This window comes from Melitaea cinxia, chromosome 23 (genome assembly GCF_905220565.1).
Source record: "Melitaea cinxia chromosome 23, ilMelCinx1.1, whole genome shotgun sequence".
In the NCBI taxonomy this organism is placed as follows: domain Eukaryota; kingdom Metazoa; phylum Arthropoda; class Insecta; order Lepidoptera; family Nymphalidae; genus Melitaea; species Melitaea cinxia.
The window spans coordinates 9741620-9768562 of NC_059416.1; the positions used below are offsets into that span (position 1 = coordinate 9741620).

The 26943-nt window shown below is 31.9% G+C and overlaps 1 protein-coding gene across 1 annotated transcript in view; it reads left to right on the plus strand.

Moving 5' to 3' along the window:
• Positions 1-293: 293 nt before the first annotated feature.
• The window catches only part of LOC123665120 (probable sodium/potassium/calcium exchanger CG1090), a 43773-nt gene continuing 17123 nt past the window's right edge, over positions 294-26943 (plus strand). The window contains exons 1-6 of the mRNA XM_045599466.1: positions 294-658; positions 23244-23430; positions 24839-24963; positions 25227-25334; positions 26278-26419; positions 26749-26859. Of these exons, the coding sequence (XP_045455422.1) occupies positions 647-658; positions 23244-23430; positions 24839-24963; positions 25227-25334; positions 26278-26419; positions 26749-26859 (685 nt within the window). The 5' untranslated portion in view covers positions 294-646. The remainder of the gene's footprint in view (positions 659-23243; positions 23431-24838; positions 24964-25226; positions 25335-26277; positions 26420-26748; positions 26860-26943) is intronic.

The following is a 26943-nucleotide window of genomic DNA, read 5'->3' on the forward strand; positions in this document are numbered from 1 at the left end:
TTTTTTTGTAAAGTATACCGACGCCGATGTGTCTACCGTCAATTCTGGGACAATGATGGCATCGCGACATGACAAACTTATTAAAATAACTATTCGATTAAAAACCAACTTTATTCAATTGTAATACGGATCACTATAACTGTAATAGACCCTGCTCGTTGTGTTGATTAATACGATGGTCAAATTAATACTTTAATTTGTTACAAACAGAGTTTAAATTACTATAAAAATCTGTGCCATATCTACGTACGCGAGAAAAGCCGCGCAGTCGCCCATTTTCCACGGTCAGTCGACCCGGTGGCGCCACTGAGCACGCTCGTGTTTGGGGTGTTTTCAATCTTAAAGCATTTTCAGTGATTTCCGTCAATTGTGTACAAAACCATTCCATAGTCAATTCTTGCCTTCCATTTAGATTGTAGTCCCCATACTCAGTCTCTTAATAAATAATTAAATATATATATTTGGTATAAAATAGGTAGTTGTTACAATATCGAAATGTGCAAGATCTTATGAAAGCCGGTAGCGTCAGAGGCGCCAAACGTTTTCCCGTGTCGTGTGTAAGTTACGTAACTGTTCCGGGCAAAATCGATAGCCGAGGCGTATAAATAGCGACCTAAAGTTGAAAACAGCTGGCCGGTCGCCAGCCATGCAGTCTTCGGTAAGTAAACGGGAAACATATTTTTTTTTAAATATAAAAACTATAAAACTTACATGCCGCTGAAATTAATAAATAAATGTTTTATATTTCTTACACTTGATATTAGTAATAAATGTTCTGTTTTTAATTTTTGTAGTATACATATCTATAATATAAAAATGAGTCGCTGAATATGTTGCTAAGCGCAAAACTCGAGAACGGTTGGACCGATTTCGCTAATTCTTTTTTTAAAATATTCCTTGAAGTACGAGGATGGTTCTTACGGAGAGAAAAATTCTAAAAAAAAAAATTAATAAAATTAAAGAATCGACTGTTAGGCGATATGAAGTTCGCCGGGTCAGCTAGTATTATATATTTATCCTTTTCTAGTCTTTACATAATAAAATTAACTGAAAATAATTACGTCCTTAGACGATACTGGCTTAGGTTTTATTTTTAGAAATATCTTGCGTTTTATAGTTTCTACAATAAATATCGATCGAAGGAAAACATTATTTTACCATGGGTTTTTAAGTTATATACATATGGATTAATATAATTTATATTCAATATATCTTTGGAATTAAAAACTTCTAAAATAAATAATTATTAATAAATAATAAAAAAAGGCTTATGCTTAACGAGATACTTAACACAAATACCCGATCAGATTAGAACGACAGAAATTAATGTTGAAAACATTTACGAAATCGTCTCCTTTGTCATTCGTTTCTAAAGTTAGAAGATAAATCTTCAAATAATTAAATTGTAATACGATCATTTATTTTCTAAATTTTCTCGATTCTTGTGTTTTTAGTATATTCGATAAATCTTAAAGGTTTGATTCATTTATCAATTTATTTGCATATATTTATTATATATGATCTAAATATTATAAAAGAACTTGCAATTAGCTGATTGTATATAACTTTATCTATTATTATTATCTTTACTTATGACATCGCTCTGGTGGTTCGCGCTCTGTGTGGCGTTCACACACACCGACGATTGCGGCTTCGATTCCTGCTCAGGATGGTATTTGTATTTGTATATATTTTTTTTCAATCTGGTTGTCTGTCCTTGTTGGTCTTCTACCCTGCCTCGGAGAGCACGTATAGCTGTAAAGCCCGGTTGTTATCATATACACCTGATCGTTACTCATAGTAGGAAATATATCGTCTAGCTACAGTGGAGCAGCGTGGTGCATTAAGCTCTAATCCTTCTCCTTCATGAAGAAAGAGGCCTATTCTCAGCAGGGGGTGTTACAGACTGAATCGATGACTTAAGTTTATTACGTTGACTATTAAATAGTAGACATTATTATAAAGAAATATAATAACTATGGATAATGCTCGAAACAGAAGTGAAAAATTAATTACATAAAATCTCACAAAATCTTTCAAGGGGAAAGGCGAGGTTCAAAGGTAAACTAAAACTCGCCTGATCAATATTATATATGATTTATTAATATCTCTAACAACCATTTGTTTATCAAACAAAATATGTCGATAAGATAAACCATGAAAACTGTGTCAGGCATGGTAGGTCCATATGTCATTTATATATTTTTGATTATGTTCATTTATAATGTTACAGTTCATGTAATTTAAAACTCTTATATAAAATTTTGAGACCAAAATAAGTAGTTTATGTCTATTGCTAAAAGTTTTAGAGCATATTTTAAAGTCTGCGATATATGAAATTTATTCTTAAATTGCGTTTAAGTTTTTATCAAAAATTTGTTCCAGTTACATCTGATGGAATTTAGGCAGTTACTTTTAAATTACATTGTAATAAATACATTGAAGATATAAAAACATGATCGTTTAACCACGACCTTAAAATTTAATTAAGTTAGCGACCTCAACCGTGCGGACAATTTCCTTCGTAATCACCCTGCGACCTACGTGATCTTAAATGGAATAATATGTACATAAAAATTAGTGTTTCCCACAATTTTAAGCCCATAAATTCAATACAAAAATTAATGTTATTAAATTATTATTAATAATTAAATAACATTAATTTTTATAATTATAATAATTAAATTATTATTCAATACAAATATTTAAAAAAAAATATTTATCGCCAAAATTTGTAATGAGAATATTTTCACCTTTAAGATTAAAAATCGAAAGGTTTTTAAGATACAATTAACCGTTAGAACAATTATATTCTTCCAAATACTCAGAAGCAAGCCTACCTTATATATCTTACATCTTAATTCGTCTAATCAATTGATACGACAGAAATATTTCTTATAAAAGTCCACAATCACTCCAACTCGTCTATTTGATAGCACTCCATCACTTATAGAATCAATAAACGTTTATGGGTGTTTTTAAAAAGTCCTATCGAGCTATTTCCAAGTCTCTACCAAAAGGCTTACGTCCCAGATAACAAAGTGGGTTCGAGTGTCGACGTAAATGAGATTTACTCGAGCGCTCCTTTTGCCTCGGATGGTTTCGATTTTGAATATTAAATTTATAGATTTGCTTTCGCATGATTTTCTTTTTATTAAAAACGGCAAATAATGCTTCAAGTGAATTCAAGTTGAAAGCGATATCATATTGTTTAAAATCTTGAGCATCCTCGCAAGATAAGTAGATAAATCTTACGGAAATTCAATGTCAAATAGTGCTCTCGTGTATTTTTGTGGTCCTGTGGTGAATACGATACCCAGAGCAATTAGGGAATACGCTTGTAGGCGTCCATAGACTACGGTAACCAATTACAATAAGGTGGATCGTACGCTTGTTTCCCACCATTATTTCGAATACTAACATTGTAAGTTGATATGGATCCCGCAAATTATCTATTTCTTAATAACCATTATTATGGATTAAAATGAAAATATCTACAGAATACTTACTTATACATATTTTCTTTTCCAACAAAAGCCCCAACCCAAAAGTTCGTAAACATAAAGGTATATTTATATATAAGGTATAATATTTGATCTAGAAACATTACAAAACAAATCGTTAAGTCAACACGAAATGGTCTTAAACTCGCGACGTTCGTTTAAGAAAGCAACTTTTTATTCAATAAATATATTTCAAATCACTCATTCATTCAATTATGCTTTAATTAAATTACTTTAGAAATGCTAAGCCGCTGGATATTTAACATAGAAAATGTTTAGTTTTTATGCAAATATTTTACGTTAATAATATTTCGTATTTATGTTTTAATAGTTTTATGATATTAATATCGGGCAGGTGCTTCTCTTATATTTTAAGACCTTTTGGGTTCAATTTCGATTACAGAGTACTATTGTACTATTGTAGAGTACTATTGTAATTGTATTTTAGAGTATTTATAGTGTAGGTCGAAAAATTAAAAAATATTTGTGGTGGAATTGAATCCAGTGCAATATTTTATAAGTTCTAGCTGACCTAGCGGATGTTGTCCGGTGTTGCAAACTTAATCTTTACAGTTTCTGAAATGTTTCGATTATCTGAGCAATTTTACTAATTATTCATTTCATATAAACCTTCAAGATAGTATTTTTTTTTAAATTTGGTCCAGCCGTTTTCGAGTCTTGCGCCTAGCAACACAATCACTGAGTAACTATTATTGATTTACAAAGTTAAATAATAAGTAAAGTAGTAACTTTTGATCTTGAGTTTCGTGTAAATTCCCAGATATAAAGCATCCTTTGTGATTCAGGTAACATCTACGCAATAATTTTAGGGTGGAAAAGTCATTCATCCATCAACATAACTTTTGGGTTCCAATTTTCCATACCTATTCTGTCAAACTAACTAACTTTAAAATAGTATAATTTATCATTATGGTTTTTTCTATGGAAATAGCTAATGGTTTACATAATGTTAGCAGATTATCACCACCCATAAACATTTGCATAACAACCAGAAAAGCCACAACTTTGCTGAATAAAAGAGTATATAGAAGTAGGGTATAAAGGGATTTTGACCTCCGACTTTTTCCTCACCGTAGGAGTTGCAGATATGATAGCTTCTTCACGCCGATTTTCTTTTAGAAAGAATCTTTAAAAAAACCTATTAACCTGTAGGTATTGCTTTCTGCGATGCTCTTAGTGTTGTAGGCGTGCACAGTCTACAATATCCGCTTACCATCACGCGCACTATGAGATTATTTGCCACCTTAGTGATGTAAAAAAACCTTAGTGATGTTAAAAAACCTATATCACCTTTTTTATTAAAAATAATCTTCGAAATCGATACAACTAATAAAAAGTTGTGAGTGTGTGAAGTAGTAAACAATTAAAAAATTACGGTCAAATTGAGAATCTGCTCCATTTTGACATCAGCAACAACAATATTATACAGTTTTAGCGGAGGAAATGTAAAAGGAAATCTAACATTTGTGGTAAACTTTGAACTTTGAAACCGAATAACCGTTATTTGACATTTACTGAATTTGTACACACGCCTACTCGTTACCAGTTTTTATTCGCAAGTACGACGCCCCTTACTGATGACGTAATACTTGTTTTCAGCTGCGTAATCGTGACTTTTGATGATAAATAACAATTTTAATATAATTAATTTTTATTTTTAGCTTTTGTGAATATCTTTCTTTCATGGGGAATAGTCAATGACGCTAAATAATAAATAAACTGAAAAATACATTTTTTTTATTTAGTTATTATTATTTTGTTTCTCTCTGTATAAGGGTAAATTACGTTTACCACAGCCGATGGATCCAAAAAAAACCAATTACTTTTATAAAAATATATTAATATAGTGAAATTTAAAATAAAACTTATTCTAAGTAACAATAGTGCTCGATGCTAGAGACTCTATATAATTAAATTATTATTTGTTAAAAATGTAAAAAGTAAAATATGAGAATGCTGATGATGCTCTTGATTGACGTCATATATTGTAGCGACGACTCGTGGCGACGCGCGGTGTCAGCGATTCCCTTGTAGGCATTGTACGTAACAGGTAGTTAGTGATGTTTACGGAATGACGGACCACAGCCACAGCCTTGTGATAATCAGTAATTATTATTGTTTTCTTTACTTTTTTTTTAATTTGTTTATATTTAAATAGCAAAGGTTGAACTTTATAATGACTTGCAAAATTCAACTATTACTTCTTCGACGAGGTGGCACTATATCACTATAATATGTTGTATTTTGCTTTTAAACTTAAGTCATAAGGTTTTAATCGAGTAATAAATTTAATAGTAGTAACTTTAAATAATAAATATAACAAAGTAAAAAGGATTGAAACATAAAAAACCCCACGAAAGTAGAAAATTTCTTAGAGGTATTTTAAACCTGGAATACTTGTTATAACCACCTCCAAACAACATTTTCCCCTATGCGAAAGATACGAGAACAGGCCAAGCCTTTGCCTAGCAGTAGATCATTTTGAATATTGAAGTAAAATATTATAAATATTATTATACACAATATGATTAAAATCTTGACAACACCTCCCCCTCGACAAGGGGAACGAACAGGTGAAAAAAACTATAATAAAACATTAAAGTAGCTGTAGATTAAATTAAGTTTTACATTTATATAATTCGAGTTGGACAATCATTTATTTTGCAGCATGTATATTCTACCATTGAGACCATATATTCAGAATCTGGGTACGGCCATATAAAGAGTCCCTAAATAGAAAATGAATCAGTAACAATTGTAGACGGATTAGATAACCTAATAAAACTTTTATTCAATATCACTCCGTTCATATTACAAGAAACGTATAATTGTATGGAAGGTATAAAAGATTGCTTTTTATATATGTTGTTATATGTGTAGCGAGAGATCATAAAGAGTTTAGAGATATAATCGACATCACCTCTCCTGCTCCTGCTCCTGCTCCTGGTATTACACCAGGAACATCTACGGTATTATACAGGCTACGATAAGAACTTGATCGTCTAGAGGAATCTATGCTTCTTTGACATTCAAAAAATTCGTTTCGTTCATTTAAAATATTCGTTAAATTTTTTTAAAGGCAAAATTAATTTTAATCAAAAAAATTAAAAACTTATTACAGTCAAAGTAGAAAAATTAGACATATGTAATTATGTATTATAAATTAACTCAAACGAAGTCACGGGAAAACTAGATATGAAATATGATAAGATATTACCTTTTGTTGAAATCCAGAGGAAGGAAATCTCGCGAGAGGTCATTTCATTAATATGATTGGACTCGAGGGCTACCACGGTCGCTTGAAGCCTGACAATACCCGGCTGGATTAACAACATTAACAATTCTCGTAAATTCTATGATAATAATTAAATATTATATTAAGTAAATAATATAATACATATAAATAAATAAATAAACACACTCAGCGGTACCCTGTTGGTTTTTCTCCTGTGTCAGGGGTCCGGAAACATACACAATGAACAAGCATAAACGCCCAGATCCATGACAAACATCTATATGGCCAATACAAATGTCTCTCGTGAGCGGGGATCGAACCCGCGACCACCAGCGCAACAGCCAGTGCTGTGACCACTGCGTAAAAGCGTCGTCAAATTATATAATATATTTAATTAATAAATATCGGATAGTATTACTTTTATATATATGTATACAACCAGGGCCGCAATTAGGTTTGGAGACCTCGGAGCAACAAAGGAGTGGAGACCCGTTGGCTTAAAAATTATTTTCCAAATAAAATGGACAATTTTTTTAAAAGGTAAAAAGTAAAAAAAATATGAAAGAAAAACTTGTTTACTAATGGTTACTAGACTGAATTTGAATTTTTTTTCCGAAGTCTCTACTGTTGGGGCCTCTCATCTGTAGAGGCCCCGGTTACCCTACCCTAAATCCCGTCCTGTATAAACCCACATATGTAGTGCCTTTAATTGGTCGATAATAGTTTCTTACAGATACCGACAAATCCGCTTTACGAAAAATAAAACAAAAATCCACTTGCTGTGTATTTACACGTATGTAACACATATGTAAATATACACAATACTTATCATTTGTTTTCATTAAACATTGTATGGAATGAACGAAGATTTTTTAATGGGTAAAAATATTAAATTCTGATAAATTTGCCTACATAACATAAATACATACGTACAATATTAAACGACAATTTGGAACCAAGAAATATTAGGTTACAAAACAATTTTCCACACATTTAGTATCCACAAAACGACCGTAAAGATATCGCCGCATAGACGCCGTGTATTGACACATTTCTACCGGCCTAGTTTCCATACAGACACGAGTGTATTCGCTATTCGCACTCATATATACACACACTTAATCCCAATTTGACATCCCCTATTTGGGTCGGTTAGTGAAATGAAATATACGAATATTATGTATAATAAATTGTGAAATTACAAAAGTAATCGAATAAAATGAGAAATGGAATTAAAAACTTTTTTGTTGCGTATAATGCAATAAATGAAGTTGTTAATTAAACTTAGAAGTATATTTAACGTACAATAGCGCATAATCAATTCAACTGTAAATCTTTTGTAATTATAAAACTCGTTGATGATAGTCATTATATTTCTTAACGATGCAAATTGTAGTTGTGGTTTTTTTTTTGAAAACAAACATTTGTTTTTTAAAACTGTGTGGCTACGGCAGTAAATAATATAGCCACCCCCTTTCTTCCCGTGGCTGTCGTAAGAGGCCACTAAGGGATAACACAGTTCCACTACCACATTGGAACTTAAAAGGCCGATCAATGGCGCAACGTCGAAGACGGGCAGCAGCGTCTTCGGCGCGACAAAGCCAACCTTGCGCACACCAACCCGCCTGCCCTCTGCGTGGTGACTATGGGCAACAAACATGTGTTCACGCCATTTTTGGCGCGAACTTGTGGAGGCCTATAGCCAACACTGGACTGCGATAGGCTGATGTGATGATGATGATGATGATGATGATGATTTATTTTTAATTAATACAATACAATAGGCTGATAGGCTATTTTAATTGTTCATGATCATATTTTGAACAAAGTCAAAAACTATACAAGCGGTTTTAGCGGAGTATCTTATTTATTATCTTTTCACTTCCCGAAGTCATTTAAGGTTTACCGTTGATTGTATTTTTATCCGATTTAAAACGACGAAAAGGGAGAAGGTTCTTACATTATTACCATTACTCATAACTTTTTACTGCGTGTACTCATTTTGATGATTCTTTTTACATCCAAATGCTGGTGCTTGTTGAGTGGTCTTATTTAAATGTAAGCGACATTTGCTCAGCAGTTTTCGACTTATAGTTTTGTACCATACTTGTCGATTATATATTTTATTATTTGAAAATAAATACAATTAATAAAGAAAGAAGGTTCATTGATTCTTCTCTCTCGTACATGAGTCCAAGGTTTGCAACAGAGCAGCAATTGTAAACAGAGGCGTTTGCGGAAATGCAGATAATTAAAAATTAAAATTTTCAAAAAAGTTTGTTACATTTAAATAAACTCTATTAATGCAAATAACATCAAGATAAAATAAAATTAAGATAACAGAAGAAGCAATTACCTTTCTCTGTAGAAAAACTTAATTTAGGGAACACGTGTAGGTTTTACTCCTGTTACGAATATTACTCGGTATAATGACTTGTTTTTTCTCTATTTATGTACTCGTATCTAGAAATAGAGGTAATCGCCCATGTCCTATTTTTACCGTATAATTTTAAATGTATTTCTTTAGAATGTAAATAATTTTTAATAGAACCTTGGAACTAAAATAACTTTGTTATTGATCTTATTTGTTGACCTTTTGTACGACTCTTTGTACTGTAGTAACCGTTGGTATATATAGGCAGGTATATATAATACAAGATCATTAACTTACAAAAACCGATTAAAATATAAATAATATAAAATATACACGTTACAAAAATTTTATAATTTGATAAATAAATTCATTTTTAAAATTATATTCAATTGTACCTACACTTATATAATAGTTTTTATATACTGCTGGGCATATGCCTCTTTCCTGATGTAGGAGAAGGATCAGCTTAATCTACCACGCTGCTCTAATGCGGGTTGGCGGATAATAATATTAAAAAAGAAGATGTTTTACATATGTTTGTATCTACGAACACTTTTCGATTAATTAATTGTTATATTACTTAACTTTTTAAAGTAATTATAATTTTAATTTGTAAAATAACAATTCGAAGGCGCCTTTGAAGCCGATTTGAATAAAGCTATTTTGATTCTGATTAGAATTTTTAAATATGTCTTTGTATCGTATGTCGGTTTTCAACACACATTAAATATTCGAAGTTGAAAAAACAATTGCATGTTGTGATGAAATTCTAGATTGTGTAAACGAAAACAATGAACTTTAGTTTACGTTAATTAAATACACGGAATGTTTACACTTAACGTTATTGTTGTCACGATATCAAGCATTCATTCATAAAAAGAAATAAATCGAGGCTAAATAATTACACATTTTTCACTATCTCCTTAATATATTTTAGTTTAGTAGTTAGTTGAAAAAATAATGCCATCAAATAGCACTTAATTAGTATTTTGTGCTTTAAACTATCATAAAATAAGTGTGGCCTGTTTGTGCTTTTGTATTATGCGTGTTTCCGGACCCCCAACATAGGAGTAAACCCCAGCGTAGGCCGTTCACTGTGAGTCGTTTATTATTATTTTAGTTAAAAAAAATGAATATTTTTTAAATCAAATTTTAATTAAAAGTTCTTAATAGGATAATCTGACTACGATTTATAAATAGATTTCCTTTAATATAAAACATCTTAAAAACTATTAATCAATTTAACTTGCATTCCGAATTCTATATTCCGAATTCCTGACATCCTCATATAGAACATTAAAATATTTATGGAAGTCTGAACTACGCCTTTCATTGCTCTTATGAAATACCTCAGAAACCTTTACAGCGTCAAAGCGGTGACGTAACGATGACGTCACTAAACCACAGGCTTCTGAGAATATTAATTTGAAATTGGCGTGGATTTTCTGTTTTATATTTTTAAAATACAAGACTTTCCGTGTTATTAACGGACTTAAATAACAGCAGAAGGTTCCCAATTTAACTGTATTACTTTTTATTGGTGCTACCTCATAACTTTTTAATGTAGGTATGTACTGACTTTGGTAACTTTTTTTTTAATATGTACGATTTTATTTTTGTGTTACCCACACATTAGGAATTCTAAACATTTTTGAATATCATATCAAAAATTGACCGTGTCGGCGCTCTAGCGAATTAAGCTATGGAACGATTTACCCGCTAGATCAAAACTTTTGATATGATGATTTTTATTTTCGGTTTAAGCGAACCTTTTTTTTTATTCGAAATTTGTTTTTTTTTGTTCTTCAATTTTAGGGACTTTTGTCCTACATGAACACGCCACGCCAATAAATCTAGTATTTGTCGTGTGGTCTTATTTAAGTTTGCATCTGACCAGAAGTTTTCGTACTATCCCTAATAATGTTGTTGCCCTGTACTTGTCGATGTACACTGAAGTTGTATTTTACTTAACTTGTGTATAGTTTTCAATTTATTACACATTAATTTTATCTATGTCTACCTATATTATAAAACTAAGGAATTCATTTGGTTGAACTCGCTAACCTTAGGAACAACTGGTTCGAACTGAAAAATTATTTCGGTGGTGAATAGAAAGGTTGTGGGCATCGGGCAAGCATATAACAGGCTACGACCAATAGGAGCAGAACATAAATGAAATATGTTGCAATAGCGAGGCAAGCCTGTAGAGTTGCACACATGCCGTTGATGTTTTGGTTCGTTTGGAAGGCGAAGCTGCGGGTAAAAGGTCGCTTCAGCCTGTAACATCCCACTGCTGGGCATAGGCCTCTTTTCCCATGAAGGAGAAGGATTGGAGCTCAATCCACCACGCTCCTCCACTGCGGATTGGCGGATAATTCCCTACTATGATTAATGATCGCTATCAGATGTACATGATAACAACTGGGACTGACAGCTTAACGAGCTCTCCGAGGCACGGTGGGGAGACCCATTAGAACTAACAACCAGACTGGTAATAAATATCGGTATAAACACAAATACCTTCCTCCGAGTGGGAATCGGACCGGTGATCGTCGGTGTTAAACTCTGACGACACGGCACACGCACTATTCTACCAAAGCGGGGTAAAAGATAGTCGGTTAATATTATCTACGGTACATTGCGTTGCCATGGAATCACCCTTGACATTTTCCCCCGAATTTTAAAGCCTTGAGAGACATCAACCTCGAAAGCTCGGGTTTAAATCCCGGTATTAATAAAAATGTTAAGTCTAATTAAAATTTAAACGAAAATAAAACAGAAATTATAATTTTTATAATAAGTCAGTCTTTAAATTATTGACTATTCGAAATATAATTCAAAATTAGAGTGTATTGAATTATGCAAAATTATTAATTATGTGGGTATTTCCTTTTTTTGGATATTTTTTGAATATCATATCAAAAATTGACCGCTCCAGCGGGGTTCGAACCCGCGTCTCCGACTGACCGTGTCGGCGCTCTAGCCAATTAAGCTATGGAACGATGTACCCGCTAGAGCGAAATTTTTGATATGATGATTTTTATTTTCGGTTTAAGCGAACCGTGGCGCCGTCTATAGTGAGTTCTTTACAGAGACCCGTAACTATTAACTAATGTGTGGGTAACACAAAAATAAAATCGTACATATGTATTTCCTATAGAGTTGAATATTTATGCTAATAGTTTGTGTTCTGATGCCCGCCATTTTACACTGTTGAATCAAATGCATAGCACCTTAATTAGTGTACTAAATGATGCTGCACTAATTACATATGAAGGTTGTGAAAATGTGCAAAACAAAAGAAAACATGTACCGGGTTTTATTAAATATGTTAAATATAAACAAATATGTAAATCCATGTTTGTTTTATTTCATTTCAAAGTTCTATCTATACCTCTATAAAAACAACTTATATAAGATTTATATAGATCAGGTGGGAAATCGGGCGGTCCCATAACGATAAGACTTTAGTTCAAATCCACATGTCTCCAGACCGATTTTTTTTTTCTAACTATACCCGTGATTTTTTATTTAAATAATCACTGCATATTTTTTTTATTATTATGTCGGTAAGGTCAAAAAATGGTAATTAAATTTCATCAGTATGTAATTTGTATTTAAACATAATAAGTTTGCCAAAAAATACGATTTACCAAAAAAAAAAACAGCCAAAGCTCGCTCATCCAGGTACTTTCTACATAATAAATACATTTAACTCTAAAAATAATAATGGCGTAAATGACAAGTATCATTAAGTACAAACTTGACACGACCTCAGTAATTAGCAGGCTTTCACGTAGCGAGGCTGGATCTCGCCATTTTATTATGTTAAGTAAGCAAGAGATGTTAATTGTAACACGTTGTTCACAATTATAATTAATTTTAATGTTATTAAAACTGTCTTGTACCTAAGAGATGTTGTTACTTATTTGTGTGGTATAAACATTTTTCACTAGCAGGTGATCAATTTTATGATAATATTTTGATGATCGCATAAATATTTTAGAAAACTTAAAACATTGTCTCGTTACTTAGAATATAGGTTTCACTCGATTTCATACGATTTATTAACTGATTCCAAAATTTTTACCAACATTTTATACATATGATACCAATCGCCTTTATTCAATTTTTGGCAAAATTAGCATAATAATAACAAATATTTTACAATAAACAGCCCCCAGTAGGATTTACTCCTATGTTCCCGACAACACACAGTAAACAAGCACATGCCTAGACTAGGATAAACATCAATATGGCCAATAAGTACTAATGTTTGTCATGAGTGGGGATCGAATGGTGCCGTGATATTATATGTCGGAATTGCTCTTATATTTAAAACATAGCGTGATTTTTATATCGTATAAACTTTCTTCCTTTACATTCCTTCAATTAAATCTGTAATTTACTAAAACATTTTAATATCGATATCATCTATCAGGTCATACAAACAAACTTGTAATTTAAAATAATATTAAATACAATTTACGTAAGGTCACATAATGACGATGATCTGTTAAAATATCGACTTTATCTATAATCCTAAGGCTTCATGCGCTGGATATTGTTACACTATTTCACTTAATACGTTCAGAAATAAGTGATAAATAGCGCTGACTAGAGCAGACTGTAGTGACTAGATACTAGAGTGCCGGCGCAGCATCGGTCGAGAAAAATGAATTTGTAAGGTCATTTTATTTAAAAACAAATTAATCACTTTCTTAATATGTACGATTTTATTTTTGTGTACCCACACATTAGGAATTCTAAACATTTTTGAATATCATATCAAAAATTGACCGCTCCAGCGGGATTCGAACCCGCGTCTCCGACTGACCGTGTCGGCGCTCTAGCCAATTAAGCTATGGAACGATGTACCCGCCAGAGCGAAATTCTGAATGATATTCAAAAATGTTTAGAATTCCTAATGTGTGGGTACACAAAAATAAAATCGTACATATTAAAAATAGCATGGTGTCGTCTCCTGTCAAAGATTTTCATTGTAATATGAAACTTTGAATAGTTACGGGTCTCTGTAAAGAACTCACTATAGATGGCGCCACGGTTCTCTTAAACCGAAAATAGAAATCATCATATCAAGAATTTCGCTCTGGCGGGTACATCGTTCCATAGCTTAATTGGCTAGAGCGCCGACACGGTCAGTCGGAGACGCGGGTTCGAATCCTGCTGGAGCGGTCAATTTTTGATATGATATTCAAAAATGTTTAATCACTTTCTTGTTGTATACTACGTTGTTTCATTTAAATATGTTGATAACAGTAGTTTATGGGTATTAGATAGATAATCTATAAATGTAACTATGAACTAGTGGGTAAAATATCTGAATTGACACCAGACCAATCGAACTAAGTGCGATGTCAAGGACGACCATCAAGGCATAATGGCCAAAAATCATTCATTATTAGTATTATATACTTTATTGCACTCAAAAATATATAAAGAAACATAAAATAATAGTAAGGGCTATGGCAAAGGTGGACTTATCTCTGAATGAGATTTCTATCAGTCAACCCATGGTAATGAGTAAGTGTTTCTTATAGCAAGGTAAACAGTGCAAGAAGTATTTATTAAGAAGAAAAATAAAAAACACCAAAAAAATTAATAAATAAAAGATAATAAAATTTATATATATTGAAAAATATAAAATACTACATATTAACAAATACATACAAAAGATACATACCGAAATACAAATATACTTATAAATATACATAAACATTACATACTCACTATAATATATAAGTAAATACATACATATTCTATACAGATGATTACACATTAGCTAGTGAAAGCAAGCGTTTCTTTAATTTATATTTAAAGAACATACAGCTCCGCTTCTCATTCATTATCCGGTATTGACCTCAGAAGCCGATTATCTACTGAAAGTTTTGAAAGAAATCGAGCTAAGTAAAATATGTTGTGTAGGATAAAATTATAAAATTATATTTACCTTTAACCCTTCGCAGACAATTGATAAAAGAAAGGGCAAGTACCTATCCGTATCAAAAAGGATAATTGCCTAATTTTTGGAAAGTGGCGCAACTATCCGGTTTTTTCCTTACATTATCATTTCCGTAAGCCGAAGAGCGCAATCATTAACCGGTATTCAATTGTAACGGTTTCAATAAATGCATCGGTTGTACTTGATATGAACTCTTCAGAAACATCGTGTGGAAATGTTTTGGTTCTCCGTAACCAAGGAAATGAATAACCGGATGAATGACGTAGCATATTACACGAATAATCATTATGGTATTGATTTTCAACGAACGACATACAAAATATACTGTCAATAACGTCTATAGAGGTTATTAATAGAAATAAAACCACATATAAATTAACATATAAATTTTAATGTGTCATCAGCCACTATACCCAACAATTTGTGCATCCAGAGAGCCAAAATGGTATCTTGAGGGTGATTTCATCGGGTATGCTAGCAATGCGGAAAAACATGATTACCTAGAAATTCTAGAAGTCTTGGATGAAATGAATACTAAGCTAACAAGGACCGTTTGACAACTTACCCAAACCGGCTATCCAGCGGCCAAAATCATTTAAAAGACTCAAGAGAGCTGACATGGTGCCGTACTAACGGGAGACGGAGTAGTGGCTCTACCTGCCCAAAACCCAAACTCTTACAACTCACCCGATTATAGTTTATATGACTGATCACAAGTTCCAAAAGCAAAAAAGAATGATTATCCAATATACATCAATTAATAATATCTCTTAAGTTTTCTCTACTCATTAATAAAAAAAACGAGTGAGCTTTAGTCCACACGACTGAAGTAAGCCATCTTTACTTCCATCAAACTTATATCTCCCTCTCAACTTCCGTTCGACTCGCCCGATCATACTTTTCGTAACACTTTCGTCACGCATTCACCGTCACGCATTAATCTTACTTCCCAAGTTAAACGTGCATAAAAAAATTTACTTCTTTATTAAAAAAAAAAAAAAAAAAACATCACTTAGGTTGACAACATTAATTTGTATTTTTTCAGTTACAACATTAATTTGTACGTACAATAAGCCTCTTTCCGGCTTACATCGGAAAACGTCATTATAATTTAATATCAAAGTGAAACATTATCGTACCTTTGTAACGTGTTCATGTTAATATGAATCTTATTACGCGTTGTTACAGTTCAATCTCGCTTAAAACTACATTCGTGTGTAATCTACCCACACAGAGATGACGCGATCAATACTGTGAAGCGTCAGTATTGCCCTTTATGCACCCGCTCAATGTTATATCGAGAATAGAATTATTCAAATCAATTTTAATTTTTAATAGATATGTTGTCTATTAACATGTATATAATATGTGCGGTAAATAAAAAAAAAATGAGAGTACGTTTGACCACTCGACTGAAGTAAAACTTTTTTAGTAATAGGCCTACACAATAGGACTGCACTGTGTCTTAGATATACGAAACGTAACTTGTAACGGTTATAAGAGGAAGAGAGAAAGTAAATATGTGCTCGCACCTCTCTCTCTTGCTCATTTATCGTAAATTTATTTTATAACAAATGTACAATTATAATTAATATACAAATAAACGAATTATTGTGTATTTTATTGCATAAAAAGCTGAATTAACAAGATTTATCAACCTACATTCGATAATTAAGGCATGAAGGTATTTTTAATCAGTTAAGCATCTGCAGTATATTTTAATATATTTTTAAATATCACGCATATTGTTGTAAAGAAAATATTATTAAAATAATTTTATGCTCAGGCTCGCTGTATACGAACATTCAATTACTCCAGCCGTTTTGTAGTCATTCCTTGTCTTCTTACTGCTTAATATTCTATAGAGATATTGCTATTCCACTTTCGCGAGAAAATCCTGTATTTTAAATGGTATTATTTTCTTTAGAATAATGACATTTATCGAGTGCCTGAGACTTAGTTAAAATCAAACAGTCTGTACTGAGTCGAGAGTTAAACCGTTGGCCTTACAGTAAGTACAGATGAGGGAAATTATATTTATTTGAAACCTTAGGAAAGATAATTGTGTATCATATTCACATTGAATTTTGTTGTAAGATCATAAATAAATAAATTAATACACAAGACTACAAAGATCATCGGTTAAAAGAAATCGATCATAGTGATAGTTGACTTCACAAACGAATACAATAAGGATAATAATTTTTTTCACTTATTTTAATTTAGTATTTGTAAATTTTTCCGTACACCATGACAAAATAATTGTAATCCAAACCTACGATAGCCATTAAAATATTGCATTCTTTCTCATCATAGCTCGTATGTAGTTACAACTATGAAAACGTTTTCAAGAATCGGTAATGCGCTTGTGCTGCAAGCGATAATAGTCTACGCCGTAGACCGTGGACTCTACGATATCCGCTTACCATGAGAGCTTTGTATGTTTCTTATTTAACGTATTGTTATAATCAAAACGTTGTGTGAAAATTTATGAAAAAGGTTAAGCTATTACACGCGCTTCGACCTGTAATATCCCACTACTGGGCACAGGCCTCTTTCCCCATGTAGGAAAAGAATCAGAGCTTAATCCACCACGCTGCTCCAATGCGAGTTGACAGATATATTCCCTACTATGAGTAACGATCGCTATCAGGTGTACTTGATAACAACCGGGACCGACGGCTTAACGTGCTCTCCGAGGCACGGTGGGGGAAGCTATTACACAGCACTATACTATTATTCATTTTCAAGTCTAAAGAGATCTATTATTAAATTACGTGGTATCATGGAACACCAGGTAGGAACGAAGTTCCTTCGTATAGTATAAAGGCAACACAAGTTTAAAAAAAAATTGAATTTTATATATATATTCTAGTTCTTGATTTATTTTTAATTTTGATGATTTGTTTCTAAATTTAGTATTTTAGAAAATAACAAATACCGTAAAATAAAATAAATCTAACGAAATATTAATAATAATAATTCAAACTATGAAGTGAAAAAAAATGTGTCTTTATTTATTTTCGTCGACAGTATAAAATTACATAAATCATTTAAAATAATTTTACTAGTAATATTTTAGTTTTACAAACGTCATATTATACAGTCGTGTGACTGATATTACGTCACTTCCGTTATATATTTTTCTTACGGTTCTAGTATCACATTTTTTTCAGTTCGCTCGCCCAGCCAAATGTCAAGCCTGCCGTAAGGAACTTCGTTCCGATTATCTTAAGTGTCAATTTCATTTGACAAACCTTTTGTAAAACTATCCAAAGTTTAACCCCACACACAGAGAAACGATATTCAAGGAAGCCCGTAAAATGCACCGTTTGACAGCAACTACAGCAAGTTGACTTCATGGCACGTGTAACCTGAATAACGAATATGTTCATTGAATTGTGTAATCAATTATGTACTCTGTCAGTCATTAGTGCCCGGCAATGTATTTAGTCGTTTTAGATGGAAATTATCTGTTACTTTGATGTTATCCTCGATTTTACCTCAATTTTGACTCTTACCTTCTATTTATTGTTAATGATGTTGCTTTATAATTTTTGATTTATTATTTAAGTATGAGTTTTGTTTTTATCTTAGAACCCGGCCGTCTGTTTCTATAGTAATAAACTCAATGCTTGTGTTACATAGGTAACAGTCGACTGTTATAGCTAAATATATATTTTTTAATAAGTATACACTAACAACAACAATAATAACCCAGACTATGGCGCGATTAAGTAAAATAATATTAATATGAAATTTTAAAGTATTCCAAGAATCACCAAAGCATTATGATCGTCTTTTATTTAAAAGAATAATTAATTACGAAACCGATTATGAAAATGGATGAATGGATGCCTCAATGGATGAATACCATGACACTACGGAAACAGCTTAGATAAATACTTAAATTCTTAAAAAGACAAAGCATTTTGAAGTGGATTACAATTTACACGGTTAACTTGTTTCAATAAATGTAATAGATGTTTAGCTATGTTGTTATTTAGCTAATGAAGTAATTAAAATATCTTTGTAATCTCCAGTAACTTTTTATTAATTATTAAAAAATAATAGAAGCAAAAATATCGTACACGTAGCAAAATAAATAATCGAATGAATTAAATATAAAATATAAATTTATAATAAGAATAAATAAATAATAATAATCTGATATGAATAAATAATAATAAGCTGTGTGGTTACGGCAGTAAAGAATATAGCCACCCCCTCTCTTCCCGTGGGTGTCGTAAGAGGCGCCTAAGGGATAACACAGTTCCACTACCACCTTGGAACTTAAAAAGCCGACCGATGGCGGGATAACGTCGAAGACGGGCAGCAGCGTCTTCGGTGCGACAAAGCCAGCCCTGCGGTCACCAACCCGCTTGCCCAGCGTAGTGACTATGGGGAACACACATGAGTTCACGTCATTTTTGGCGTGAACTTGTGGAGGCCTATGTCCAACAGTGGACTGCGATAGGCTGAAGTGCTGAGTGCTGAAATAAATAAATAAAAGTAGGTACTTTATTTCAGACTGCACATCCATAGTGTATTAGTGTGTTAGTAACAAGATTTACTTATAAACTATGTTAGTTATTGTAAGTTAGATTATAATAATAATAATATAAATTCAAATAATATACCTAATTCATTCATTTTTCATTCATTCATTCAATGTAAAATATAAATTCCTGAAAGCTATCAAAAAATTCTTTTTATTAAAATATTAAATGAGGTTTAATTATTATTCTTCTATAAAAAGTTTGTAATGTGTTGGTACGCCATAGATTAGTCATCACGCAAATTGTTCGTGATAATCCCCCGAGAACCTTTAATTTCATCAAAATATTAACTGGGAACCGTCTGCGAGACACGATCGACGCCGACGGCTAATTGATCGTCGCGGTAATTGCGAGCGACCAATTGAAACTGTCCCGCGTAATTTACGCCTCGAAACTCATTTTACAACTTTATTAAATGGTATCCGTGTCAAAAGTGTTAAGGTGTCTAAAATTAGATCGTTCACGTGTCATTTATAATAATATACACATACATGTATCTGTTCCGATCACCGATAGTATTGATCTTCTAGGCATAAATATTTCGTCTAATATGAACTTCGGACAATGCATAGAATCCAAGGCAAAAATTGCTGGTAAGAAACTTGGTATCCTCAATAAAGTCAGGCAGTACTTCACACCGGAACAGCTTCTTACTCTCTACCAAGCACAAGTTCGATCGTGTATGGAGTACTGCAGCCACTTATGGGATGGCTCTGCCAAGTACCAGCTCGCTGCTTTGGATTCTGTGGATCGACGCGCCAGAAGACTCATCGGTGACAAATCGCTGGTTCGCTCCAGACTTCAAAGTCTCGAACATCGGCGCAAGGTTGCCTGTTTGTCGGTATTTTACAGGTTATATTTCGGAGAGTGTGCTCTAGAACTATACAATTTGGTTCCACCATCACCTTTCTACCACCGAACCGCAAGGCATCGCATGAATCTACACCGCTATGTGGTTGAAATCCCACGATCTCGCACTAAACGATTTGCTTCCTCGTTCCTAATACGCACCGCAAAAATTTGGAATGCCCTTCCGGCTTCCGTTTTTCCAACGAACTATAACTTGGGTATCTTTAAATCAAGAGTGAATAGGCATCTTCTAGGCAAGCGCGCACCACCTTAGGCTGCATCTTCACTTGACTTCAGGTGAGATCGCAGTCAAGCGCTAGTCTATATATTTAAAAAAAAAAAAACATAATTATTATCTATATCTTTTTTAATCTATATAAATAAAAATGAATTGGAGAAATGTATGTACGCGCCATCATTCATACATCTTCCGAACATCTATACTAATATTATAAAGCTGAAACATATTTTTGTTTGTTAAGCGCTTTAATCTCAGGAAATACTGGTTCGAATTGAAAAATTCGTTTGTGATTGATAGCCTATTTACCAAGGAAGATTATAGGCTAGGTTTTCTTCAAATTAACGCGGGTAAAACCGTGGGGCACGGCTAATATAAAATAAAATTTAAAAAAAAGTCAATTTATTCACAGAAAAAAATATTGTGCTACGAAGTTTGCCGGATCGGCTAACGCAATTATCAATTGCTCGTCCGTCGATTTGTATTCGGCGTGAATCTACACTCTTTCAATTCATCCAAATAATCGAATTTATCCAAATAATCTCGTCGACGTGCTCGCTATCAGAGGAATTGAAAAAAACGCTAACGAAAAATGAAAAATTCAGAAAATAATATTAAAAACGAATTAAGTGCAATTTTATCACAATTTCACTAATATATATTAAAAAACATTCTTTCAAATGTTGTCGTTTTTGCAATAAGCTTATTTTCGAAACAGGGCCAAATCATTTTTTTTTTAGGAATTATCAAAGTCTATTAGACTTAGGGAAGGAATCAAATTAGTTACAATTGTCATTAGAAGCATCCGAAAATTTTACGTTTACACATTTTTGTAAATTATCTAAATTAGGGTAATCTATGAATCGTAACCACACAACGCTACATAGAGAGTTGCAAATAAATCCCCGTTTGTCAATTTGTTAGTATGTCAAAGGAATTAAACCACAAGCGATGGTGAAAATTAAACGTCACTCATTGCATCTAGTAAACTCCAGACACATTATTCAAAGTATGCTAGATTTTGGGCATCACACAGGAGGTTTTCGACTAGCAATAAATGATAATAAACAGCGACGAAGACTTCATATACAGTATTTCTCATTGTATTTAAAATAATGTGCTACGTAAATGATTACAATTCGATTTTCAAAATGAAGCCTAAATATGCTAAAAGTATACTGAGAGAACAAATAGGTACACGTTGTAATATATCTTATTGAATTGTTTAAATTAATTGTTAAATTTAATGTTACAGATTGAAATTGATTTTAATATAAATGTACTAATTTATGTTATTATTATTGAATGTTTGTTTTTATGAATTTTATGATTTTTTTGTATGACTTAAAATTATTATTTTTTTTATTGATTTTATTGAATTGTTCAAATTATTTTTTTTTTGTTTTTTATTTTTTATTTTTTTTTATTTTTTTTTTATTTAAATACTGCTTGCCCAGATATTTATATTTGCAACTTGTGAAACAATTTTTTTTAATAAATTGAGGTTAAAGAGGCCAAAAGATTCAGGTCCTCCTTTTAACGAAGTCTCTGATAGTTTGATTAGTCACTTATGTGCCAAGTAATCAGTATAATAGCATTCAATTAATTTATTATCATTATCATCATAAAATAAGCTTAATATTTCATTTCGTGTCAATACTTTTCCTCCAATAATCGAGAGACAGATCGAGTGATTTCCAAAGTACGCATTGTATTTTTATTGGCAGTAAAACCTCTATTGGTTCGCACGTCACATTGGAGTTTTACTACAGCCGTTAAATGTTGTCTTTATAAAGTAGTATTTTTTGAGAAAAAAAAATTAAATAACTTTTATATTGATTTAGTTTTTTCAATCTTTTAATATAACATATTTCTTTATTATATTAAAATATAAAAATTTAACTCGGTTCAAACTTATAACTTCGTTTTTATAGCGATATAGTCTGTGATCTATTTTTTTTTTTTTTGTATATTATGACTTTGTTTATTTAGATGATGAAAGTATTCGGAAGCCTGTTAAATTAATGACAATATTAAGAACCTGTTTGGGTAGAGTTTAAAAAAAAATAAGGAATAGTTTCTTAAATGTTTTTTGTATTGAATTTTACATTAACAGGATATCATTTTCTTAAATAAATCCTTTAATTTATGAATGAATAATGATTAAAATCACAAATTTATATTTTATTGCAAAACATGTGACATTTATTCACAATCTTTTATCGAGATCGATAAAAGGAAATTTTACACTCCTTTCTCTTGTAATCTATCTTTTTCTGTATTTTATATAATTATACTTGTTACGAAATAACAATTTTACAACTATTTGACTAAAAACTGTGTATAATAAATACTTCAATGTTAATATTCTGTCAAGACTGTCATGTCTGTTTACTCAAAAAACTTTCTCTAGTAAATAAAAAAAAAACGACAACTGAATATTTATGTATGTAAAACCTTTTGATATATATATTGTTACAGCGAATGCGGAAACCGCGCCGGCACCGTTGGCTAACGGTGTCGGTTTTCTTCATCGCCTACTCGGTGTTCCAAGGCGTGCTGAGCAACGCGTCTGAACCGGCCGACCAAGCGGACAAAACGGCAGACGTTGTCAACCCGTCGTTAAGTCCTGAGATCGCTAGAACTACTAATGTAGAAGGCCCTAAAGGTAGCCTCTGATTAAAATTAAATAAATATCTGTACTGTATATATTAATGTACAAAAATAAACAATGTACAGTTTGTACTGTAATCAATATAATCTGAATTGATGAATGTTTTGATATACGTACTACGCAATATTATTCGTTATTCGCTCCATTATTGAAAGCATGGCCTTAAAATATTGTGCTGTGATTCATATGAGTGGTGCAATCACTATAAATGTCCATCTGCGTAACCGTATGAAAATTCAATAATGATAAAATCACGTAATGCGTTGAATTGTCAAAGAAATGATTTTACTAATTCAAAAAATAAATGCAATATGTATAAATCGTAATTTCAAGATTTCTTCCAACAGGAAAATGCTATGTTATTACTAAGTGACATAGGCCATATTATGTTATTACTAAGTGACATAGGCCATATTATGTTATTACTAAGTGACATAGGCCATATTATGACTGGAGAAAACTAAAAAGTCAAAGTCGTGTATTTCACGAAGGCCAAACCGCGAGTTTCAGAAAACTAGAAGTAACATAATGATTTTTTTTTATACGACCAGACAAACAAGGGTACGGCCCACCTAATGGTAAGCGATTACCGTGGCCTATAGACGCCTACTATACTCGTACCTCGAGATTTTGAGCAGGATATTTCCTGCTATGGTTTTGAAATATTATTGTTTCATTTGAATTATTAAACTTTTCTCCAAAATAGTATCGAAAACTATGACAAAAATTTCATGTTAATGTTATCCTTATAAATGAATTGATATAATAAGATAATATAATAAAATTAAATCTATGGTAACTTATTATAATCCGACTTTCGTCAAAAGATTTAAGCACTGCGCTAAAAAAAATTGAATTATATTTTATGTATCTTCGAGCCTGCGTAATGAATCGGTCCGTACATCTTTATTGAATTTCTAGCTCTGAAATGAGATTTACTCAATGAGATTTTTCCCATCGACAACATAATTATCAGATGGATAAAAAAAAAATTCTGTACCAACTTTCATCATCTCAATGGAATTTTCATAAATCCTTTTAAAATTTTCTCCTCTTGTATCCTAATGTAAAGTAGTTTTAATTGTAGTGAAATAGGACCATTTCAAGTCAACTTTCTAGGTCAACGTAAAAACTAAAATCTATCATTAACTTATGCACACGATAAACTTCTAACAACTCTGGTGAAACAGACACCAACTGTAGTACCTTTACTTTATACAGAAATACCTTTTTGCTTCATGTTTTAATATCAACAAAAACAAAAAACAAAAAAAAAATTGTTAATATATATCTGGTCGGTCCTCTTCTATAAGTTTCAGTAGAAATATTATCTGTCAATATATTCTTTAAGTGACGTCACATGTAGTTTTAAATTAAAATTGACTGTTTTTTTTTATTTTAGTATCTGATGTAACACCAGCAGTATCGGATATTGACGAAAATGTTAAAGCTAACGGCAAAAAAGCTATGAAAGGTTTTGAAGATGAAGGTGAAAAGAAAAAACAGAAAGATGCTGGATACGAAGAAGTGAGTTTACAAATATTATTTACTGTAAAAACTAAAATTCCATGTAAATATAATAAAGTACAATAAAACAGTGTAATGCCTACTTTTATAGCACAGTAAAGGAAAATACTTAAAACGAACACTATATTTTTAAAAGAAATAAATGCAAGATTTCCTATTTTATTACTTGTCGACCTTTTCATTTGAGCCCTTAAAATTTTAATTCTGTCAAATCCTATTTGATTAAATATCCCAAGGGAATAAAAGTGATAATAAATTTCTAGGATAAGGGTATAATAGCGATTCGCGATGAAGAGGAAAGAGAAGAAGAAATTGATGCGATACCAACTGTTCATCCTCTCCGGAACTGTACACCACCAGCGATTGAACAGGTACTTGGGCTCAAATCCCTTATGATACTGTAATGACTATAGATAAAAGAACAGTAAGTAAGTAAGTTTAATAATTCAGATTCCTCTTTTAATAGACAATGGCAGTAGTACAATTTTTTTTTAATGACATTTGTTATCGATCTTACGTTAATCGTTTTAATTTAGTTTTAGAATCAATTTACAAGAAAGGCAAAATTTAATTTATATCAGATTTAGGGAAATAGTTAGGTATATTAGGTATATAGTTAGGTATATATCGTATATATACACTTATATACGATACTTCGTTCACAAAATCTTAAGCATGTTTTGAGGTTCATTAAAAAGGAAAAGTAGATAATTAAAAAGTGGTAATAACATATTTTTATCACACAAAAAAGCACTTTGACAGTATCAAATTTCCACAGGCAAATAAGAGGTTATTATTATTTCTGTTTATATTCAAAGATTCGTGGAAGTTGATGGATTAATTTATTATTTGTCGTTTGTTTAAATAGTATTCTTTTATTCCGTCACAAAGTTTTAAGCCAATTTTAACTTTAAAGGATTGTCGTTGTCGTTCTTAAATTAGTAGTAGTCTTAATAAGTTTTTGTTTTGCATCTTTATTATTTCACTGAAATAAAAGAAATTTAACGTAAAATTAGTGTATACCTACCTATAGCGTATTTAGGTAACCATAATTAATTAGAAAAAATTATTACGATATATTTTTAAAAATTTGTTGAACAAACACTAAACAACATTTTGGAAAACTATTCTCATGAAAAATATTTCACATGACAGATATAATCATCATTTGTAATGCTAAAAATCTCCTCCTTTTTGAGATCCGTAATCGACAATATTTCCTTACTATTTTACTACTTATCCATCTGTCCGTCAAAAGCTTAACTACGAACGTGGGCTTAAATTACGATCTTGAAAATAAATTTTATTTTCTAGTTTCCGAAGCCGCTAATGGGTCAGACGGCTAGAAAACATGGCGGTCTCATCCTACACATCCTGGTAGCGGTGTTCACCTTCATAGGCCTGGCTATTGTGTGCGATGAATATTTCGTTTCAAGTCTTGACAGGATCTGTGAAGGTAGTTTTTGTTTTGATTTGATTTAGTTTTCTTTACAATGACATACGGAGATATCAAATCATACTATTTAATAGATAATCTGTAATCATAATACATGTTATGGAATAATTTTCTAGAACGAAATCATTTACGCAGTAAGTGTAGTTTAAAACGTCAAGTTATATTAGTTCTAATTGAGAGTAGATTATTTTTTTTAATAAGAGTAAATAAACTATTAATGAAATCTCAGTTACCAACGAAACTTTAAATTCGTTACTTTTTCCTCTAAAAAAGTTAACACGTGATCAGAAAACCCCAGGGCAGCTTGTGACTTATGTTAATTAATATAGAACTGAAGCTGGCTCCTGACGTTGCGGGCGCGACGTTCATGGCGGCTGGCAGTTCTGCTCCTGAACTGGCAACCGTCGTTATCGGTGTCTTCTGCGCACAAGACGATATCGGTCAGTACTAATCATTTGTAAAAAAAACTATAAAGAAGTTCTGATTTGAACGTCAACAATATCCATTTAATATGGAACGTTGCA